At 42.9% G+C, this 8,286-nt stretch overlaps 1 protein-coding gene across 1 annotated transcript in view; it reads left to right on the plus strand.

Annotated features, from left to right (window-relative positions):
* The first annotated feature begins 3,699 nt into the window (after window positions 1-3,699).
* Window positions 3,700-8,286, plus strand: part of LOC130582857 (transmembrane protein 132B-like) — a 30,255-nt gene continuing 25,668 nt past the window's right edge. Inside the window, exon 1 of the mRNA XM_057381797.1 lies at window positions 3,700-3,834. Coding sequence (XP_057237780.1) covers window positions 3,730-3,834 — 105 coding nt within the window. The 5' untranslated portion in view covers window positions 3,700-3,729. The remainder of the gene's footprint in view (window positions 3,835-8,286) is intronic.

Raw genomic sequence — 8,286 nt, forward strand, 5'->3', positions numbered from 1 at the left:
GAGATGGGCTCCTGAACGCTGAGATACACCATCTATTTCTCCATGTCTTTGTTTTTCAACCAAAAGAGGGTGAAAAAGCTGCATGTGTGATGGAGCTGGGTGAGCTGCCATGGAGTCACCTGCCTGAGGAGCATTTAGGTGACTGTGGTGTGGTTTGAAACATCATTATTGGAACTTTGTGTCTGGAGTTCCTGCCCATTGGAGTTGTTCCTCAGTAATCCCAGTTTCTGGCCACATCCACAGGAATGGCAGCCTGTTCTGTTCAGAGCTCTGCCCCAGCTCCTGACACTTCCCCCTTTCCCTTTTCCTTCCCATTTGTCCAAAATCAGCAGTTGTCAAACATTTGCTACGGCTGTGYGCAGCGTTAATTCACATTTCAATAAAGCCATTATCCTGGCCTTGAGTTCCAGTAGTTTTCAGCTCTTCCTCTTGAGTATTTCTCTCAGTAGTGCCATCTAATCAGCTTTAGGTTTTAATTAAACAGCTGTCATTTGCTTCCTAGTTCTGTTGCGACCTGATGTTGTATTAAATTTTAATTTAGCCTGGGCTGCATAAGAAGTAGATTCCTTCAGACAACAAAGGAACGCTATTAGCAGGTTACAGTTGTAATTAAGCAGAGCTCTGCTGAAGTGTTAATGCATCCAGATACAGACAGAGCTGGAGAGAAACACACACATTTATTATTATTATTATTATTACTATTATTATTATTATTATTATTTATTACTACTACTACTATTATTTAGGGATGGAACTATGATATGAATGTGTAGCTTCCACCCAGCTGAGCTGAAGGTTTTGGCCAAGATGTGACAGCTGAAACCCTCAAAAAAGAAACGGGAAAGGATTCCCAGTTTTTCCGTGGGACCTGGCAGTGCCCACAGTTGGAGTTTTGTGCTGGTGCTCCCTGGGGGTTKTTGCAGGTGTTTCACTCATTCTGTGCCACGTGGGAGCCCTACCCATGGAAATCACCACAGTTACCCCTCTCTAGATTTCAGAAGCTTTTTGCAATCACCAGCACAGGAATTTAAAGYTTAGCAGCTCTTTGTCTGCAGAAACCCTACCATGGAAACAGAAACCAAGTTTAACAGAACTTAGATTTTGTTTAACAAGTTTTGTTGCAAGTTTAACAGCAACTTAGAAGTTGCTGAAGTTGTTGAAGAAGCACTAAAAAGTCTGTTTATAAATCTACTGGACAGTCAATTAGTTCATATTTCTTCCTCAGAGGAAATATATTTCTTCAGTCTATAAATAGCCAGCTCTTAAAAAGCCTTTTACCCAGCCTATTATGCTTGTGTAACACTCACTGCAGGCATCAGGCACCTGAAATATTGATTTCTCTGGTGGAATTGCTTACCAGGGAAGTGCAGGGTTTGTGAGGTTTCTAATTAGCACGGTGGGTACCTGGATGTGCTGGGCAGGAGAGGAAGTTTAGGGCAGTTCTGGTGTTTGTGTCACACTCATCTTCAGCAGGAGTTAKGAAAGGAATACAAATGCCTTGATAAACTTTGGATTATCCTTCAGCACATCAAAAGCTGACTGCAGCTTTGGTAGCCAAACAGCGCTCAGAGTTCAGAGGAAGCTGCAGGTTTGTTTTTGCTTTGTCACCCGKGATGGCCAACACCCRGGTGAGCRARCAAACAGCACAAAAAMCAGAATAGAAATTCCTGCARGCTGGAGAGAGCCTGGTCCAGTGCACTGATGTCCAGAGAATCCTCTGATCTCAGCTGTGGCTGCACACAGGCACTGCCTGCCCGACCTGGAGGAGCTCACAGCTGAGCAAACAGAATTTGGCAGAGGGATTTGTGTGTTCTCCGTGTTTGTGACCTTGGCCAGAAGGGATTTTGCCCAGATGCACTGAACATGACTGTCTGTTGTAGGAGAATGCTGGAGAGCTGCTCCTTGGGAGCCTTTGAAGGGCCACCAGGTCTTCATCAAAAATCTGATATTTAATGGCTCGGGATATGGGATATTTGCCGTGCTGAAATCTAACTGCCTCTCCTCTGACTTGTGGATGAATTACCTGCAGTTTCCCTTTGTCTGGCTTGTACAACCTTTTCCCACCTGAGGTGCCTCTAAGTGCTTTCTTTCACCTGGCAGTGCATTTTCCTCTCAGCCTTGTTCACATCTCAGTCTTTGTAAAGGATTTTCAGTTGTTTTTTTTTCACACTTCCACTTCTGTCACATACTTCTCCCTTTCCCAGTGTCCCTCTCTCATGGCTGGCAGCTGGTAATAAATGAGCCCATTCAGCAGAAACAAAAACCAGACAGTCATTTACTGTGTAAAACATCTGGTTTGTGCCYGGCAGAGAACAGAACAAAGCCCACACTTATTTTCTGAGGTGTTATTCTGAAAAGCATCTCAGCCCAGGATGACTCTTAAATCATTGAAGTCTAAGTGTGAAGTTGAGCACATCCTCTTAGAGCTGTTCTGATCAGAAATGGGCTCGAGTGTGTTCTCGATGCTTTTCGGGGCCGTGGCTGCCCATAAACATCCCGTGGGCTCTCTGAGGTAGCTGGCACTGCTGTTATTAGTGCTCCAGCTCATTTAATTCAGGCCGCTTTTTGCAGAAGTTTCCGAATATTGATTAATAATCCATCTTAGTTGCGAGTATTTATTGGTCTTCTCCAGCTGTCCTTAGCTTGTGGTCAATGCCCATTATTCTCTATCAATCTAGCCAGCAGCCAGAGCAAATGATAGTGAATATATCTCCCTATGCAAGCTGCCATCAAAYTTTTCACGAAAATCCATTCCTTCTTCCACCAATTCTAATAATGGAATTTAAAGTTAGATTAGTTTGAAGCAACTTTTTTATTTCGCCCCCACCCCCCAGCTGGCAAGCAATTAGTTTTATGGAAGCTGAAAAATGAAAAGGGGATTGATTCAGAGCAGTATTTCCTATTGCAGGCTTTTCCAGAGGGTCGGAATGAATCCCTGTGAAATCCCAGATCGTTCCTTGCCCCATTTGAGTGTCAGATTTGGGGCTGACAGGCGGTTTTGCTCACACAGAAACCGCTTCCCTCCACTCTGTACCTGCTCATGCCAGGCAGGGGCCTCTGTAGCAGCTCATTTGGAGTAATTAATCAAACTGCAGCCATGGGGAGAYGCAGGGGAAGGCTGTGTTAATGGAGTCATTAGAGTGCCAGCACYGTGAATTCATCAGGATTAGAGAAAGATGTGGCTGAGCATCTCTAGGTGGGATTTTGATGGGGAAAAATTTAAAAAAATTGTGTATGGATGCACGGTTGTTCTCCTTATGGAAACAAATGGTCAACACACAATGCTGTGAGCTGGAAGGGTATGGAAGAAATGCTGTAATGTTTGATAATCACCTCCCAAATCACTGGCACGATTTGGGGCAAAGGAATGGGAGGAGCTGCTGATGCCGTGGTGATGGTGAGCAGTGCTGAGCTCCTGCTGAGCTGTGAGCAGTGCTTTGTACCTCACTGCCTTACAGATTCCATCACCCTCAGCCTCACCATCAATGGGCTCAACAAGAGCACACCCATGGCTGTCAAAACCAGCACTTGGTGGTCCTGATGCAACTGTGGCTTAAAAATTTGTTCAAACATCACAGGATGGGTGCAAGGGAAGGTCCCATCCCTGCACCCCTGGGTGTCACAATCCCTGTGACACTGTGGTGGTGTTGTCCTTCCCTGATCCCCGTGCTGTGTTTGCTGTGCCCACAGGACACGGAGATCCTCAACACTGCCATCCTGACGGGCAGGATGGTGGCAGTGCCAGTCAAGGTGGTGGCCGTGCAGGAGGACGGCTCCGTGGTCGATGTCTCGGACTCCACCGAGTGCAGATCCGCTGACGAGGACGTTGTGAAGGTGAGCACCACGTCAGGTGGAAAATGGGGGTGTTTTCCTCCTCCAGCACCCCAATATTGGGATTTTCCATCAGCCAGCTGTTTGGCAGTGTTGTGGGTGCTGTGGAGGGTGGCACCCACTCTTTGGTGCCCATCACTGATCCAGAGATCCTCATGGGACAAAGTGGGGATGGCAGAGCTGCCCCAATTCATTGCTCTGCTGATGACACAGGACATGGCCCCATGTCCCCCTTGGAGGGTCAGCTCCTTGCTCAGGGGCTCTGCTCTGGTGTCCCTTTTCCGTGCCCATCATTTCCCAGCAGCAGTGCAGATGTTGGGACAGAGGATGGGAGGGTTTCCTGTTGCTGCTGCCTGGATCACCAGTCCAGAGTTTCTGAAATTAAAGATGCTGAGCTGTACCAACATCTGGAGGAGATTACAGGAATAGAAAATAATAACCACAYTGAAAAAGTTCTTAAAATGAGAGCTGGGATCTTTTACACAATGTTGTGCCTTGGTTTAGTGTTTTGGTTTGGGGTTTTTTTTCAATATTATGTTCAAGTAGTTCTGTGTCCCTGACATTGTGGTGAAAATTGCTTTAATGTGGCTTTATCAAGACTCTGCCTGCCTGACTCCTGACACCATGGCATGGCTTTCAGCCTTTAGCTCATTATTATTTTTAGCATAAAAGAGGTGCTTTTGAATGTCATTAATAGATTAATATGTTTTATTGTGTGGTTTGGTGTTGTTCTTGTTTTAAATGAACTTAAAAATTTACTACAGAGAATTCTKTATGGGGTGGGGATTTTTGGTATTATTTATGGGTTCCATGTTTTCCCTTATTTATCAGATAGAGAAAGAAAAAAAAAATCCCATTTTCTTTTTCTGGAAATCAGATTTCTTTGAAGGCCCTTACCAGAGGACCATGGATGAATATCTTTGTTTATGACCAAGTTAATTAATTGTCAGAGGAAAAGACTGCCTTGATAAATGTTGCTATTCTTTATATTTTTTCAGTGTAGCATACAGTTATTATCAGATTAGTGAGTATTATTTATCAATTGATAAATATGAACAATGAACTGTTCATATCATAAACTCATGCATCAGGTTCTAAATCATCAACATATTGCTGAGATTGTCTTCTTTTTGCTTTTCAGAAAAACAGAACCAGATACTAACGACGGTGTATGGGGATTATTATTTCAATTAATTAAGTTTCTTGTTTTTCTAGGATTGCTGTAGTTTGAGAATACTGGACTGAACCAGATAGGATTTGCACTATAATTTTTTTTTTTTTGTAGTGGCTTGATATAAATCAGACTGCTTTGTGAAATAATTTGGGTCTCAAAGCACCGACAGTAGGCAATGCCTCTGGGGACCCTCTCTAATATTTGGACAWAATGAACAAAACCAAGAGGTCGGAATGTGATCTTCATCGAGTTGGTACCACCTCATCCTGGTGATACAAACTGGGGCTAAAGCTGTTTTTGTGAATATTGCAGCAAACTCTTGTGATTTCAGTCACAAATTACTGAGAGCTGCTCTCAGAGCGAATGCTGCTCAGGCATAATTTTTTAACTGCAAATATATGTATTGGTTGCAAGATTGAATCCATAACAATTAATTAGCTKAGTTAAAATTTAATACAGGGTTTATGTGCCTATACTTTTTCAGAAAAATGCATATTCCCTTTACAAGCCCCTTCGGTRAAGTCAATATTGACTTTGCTTCTGAATTTCTGTGCCTTTTCCATATAGGGTGTGCTGCTAAAGCCTCTAATCAGCCTTGTCAGCCATTCTGGATCTAATTGCCTTATCTTAAGCTTCTTTTCACTGTTAATTCTGCCTTTATTGTTTCCTTGTAATTGGAGACATATTCATATTCTTTTGGGCAGAATAGAGTGTTGCATTCTTAACCTTTTATTTCTGTTTAATAGCTAATGATTTAATAGACAATTAATGAGACAATTCTTTGATCACTGCTCTAACATCATTATTTTCAATTAAGACACAATGAATTGAGGCTAAATTAAATAAAAACAGCCTTCCACCCAGGCTCTTATGTATTTACAGAAAATGTGCTTCTCTGGGCAGCAGCCTGGTAACACCTGATAGAGCTCAGAGATGGGCAGGGAGATAAGAGAGGAACAAGTGATTTATCTGCATGCCAGAGATGTGAATCTTCCCSAWTCTAAGCCATCCATCCCCTCAGCCTAACACTTTAATTGCTTCCCAACCAGAGATTATTTCATCCCCTTCTTTTTTTTCCCAAAGCCTGCCTAATTAGCGGTAAATATAATAAAACACACTTTGGTTTTTTTTGACCTYGCATTTTTCGACCTTGGCATGATGTGATCCCCAAAGGAATCTGACAGCTAAACTTTAGTTCATCCCAAATCCTGGTTCCTACAATTGACCATAGGTCCTAATCCTGCCCAACCCTTCTTCTGGAACTGGCTGCCCTCTAAAATATCTTGATGGAAACATTACTGCAAGCCAATGAAAGTCTTATGCTTATTCCATTATTTAAAAGGAACATTTAATGCTGTTGGCATTTGAGGGAAAAGATTGGCTTTATGATTAAGGCACTGAAATGCTTCTCAGCATTAATTTCCATATCTCTTGCTGATTTCCTGTGACTGTGGGTAAATCACTCATTCCCCTTGGAATCTGGCTTCCTTATCTTCTAACAAGGCAGAGAAATACATCCTTTCCCCCTCCTCCACCTGCATTATGTATTTTCTAAAGTTTCTGTTGACTCTGAATGGACAAAATCCTTATYTTCACTAGAACCTTATAACTTCAGTGGTCTTCAACCATGGACTCATGGCTGGACTTTTCTGTCAGGGTCCTGCTTTTCCTGCAAACTTCGAATAAAACCGAAATAAATTCAGGTTGTGGACCTTGGAATGGTGGAAACTTGGCAGGGGTTGATTACAGAAGGAAATGTAACCTGAGGGGCTTTGGCATGGTCGGTCTTTAGGGAGAAGCTCCAGGAAGGGTTCAGGCCCTCCTTTGTGAAAGTGCCTCTAAAATCCTGAACTGCAGTGATTCCACATGAAGGAAAATTGGGAAAACTCAGTGGTTGCCTGGTAAACATCACCATCAGCATCAAGTGAAGGAATTCTAATGAGGAGAGCATCTTGGCCCAAATGTTTATCTCAGTAGAGCTCATGAGAAAGTGAGACAGCTGCCCCATTAATTCATCCTCTGATTCCTCATATTTCCATGTCCTGTGCAGGTTACTCAGAAAGGAACTGATTGTTCCAGCTCATCTCTGCAGTCACTCAAACACCTTCCATTGGGTTACACCACGGGCTAATTCAGCCTTTTTTTTTTTTAGTTTTGGTATGAGAAAGGGCTCTCAGTATAAGAGAAGTGAATCAGAGAGGCTCACGCTGCCCTTTTGTGCCCACACCCTGCAGGGTCACACTCTGGGTGCTCAATAACACCCCACAACTCCAGAATGTGCCTTCCTCGTTCTCTTGCTAGAGGAAAACTCTCCAATGAATTCTTTTTCACCTTTTCATAATTTCATGTCTAATTGCAATGAAAGGAAAATTCAAAACGTTCCTGCTCTCTGCTTTTTGAACATAAACCTTATCTTGAACTCTCCATAATTAATGGTAAAACAATAGAAKATCTAATTTTCCTGGCAGCAGCCARCCAGGCTTTATCTAATGTGCAGGAAAAAAAAAGTGTAACAAAGGCAGGAAAGGTAATAGCTGAAACAGATTGGATCTGAGGAGAATTCTTTCCTCTTCCAGACAAAAAGCAGATGAGTGACTGAGGACCTCATCCAACAGACCTGGGCACAGAGATCTCCAACCCCAGCACAAAAATTGCTACAAGGAATAAAACAAACAGGGAAATGGAGGGAAACTCAGCTTCTCCTATTTAGATGGTGCTGAATTTTTGGGAAAAATTCCTTGCTGCAGTCTCCCAGCACGTTCTTAGGACAATTTACAGAAAGAAGCGCCTGCCTGGAGTTGTTAAATACAACTACTGATGCAGCAGCTCTGAAAACAAAGCCAGAGCTTGTAATTTGCAAGTTGTGCAGCTGCTTTGCCATTAAAGTATGTGATCAAGAATGTAATGGACTTGTACATAAAGTCGAGCTAATCTTGTTCCTCCATCCATCATATTTTTGAGTACCTATCACCATATTACCTAAGAGCTTTATTTTGTGGTCACTCGTGCAGAAATTGCCRTCCTCCAGGAGGCCAAGCTCTTTCTGGAAGCAGTGAAAATCCTCTCTGCTTGTTTATATGATGGATTTACTTTGGTGCCACTTGGCCTATTGCATAATTAATTCTGATTTAGATCTAATTTTTTTAAGTGACCTTTTTCTTCAGTGCTGTGGATGGTTCAGGATTGACAGCCCTGGAGGTGTGACTGTCCCCGAGCAGGGGCCAGGTCAGGGCAGAAGGGTGACCAAAAACTTTTTAAAGTGTGAGTGTTGAATTTGGTGA

This window comes from Malurus melanocephalus, unplaced genomic scaffold, assembly GCF_030028575.1.
Source record: "Malurus melanocephalus ecotype Western Australia unplaced genomic scaffold, MMel_1.1 scaffold_530, whole genome shotgun sequence".
Lineage (NCBI taxonomy): Eukaryota > Metazoa > Chordata > Aves > Passeriformes > Maluridae > Malurus > Malurus melanocephalus.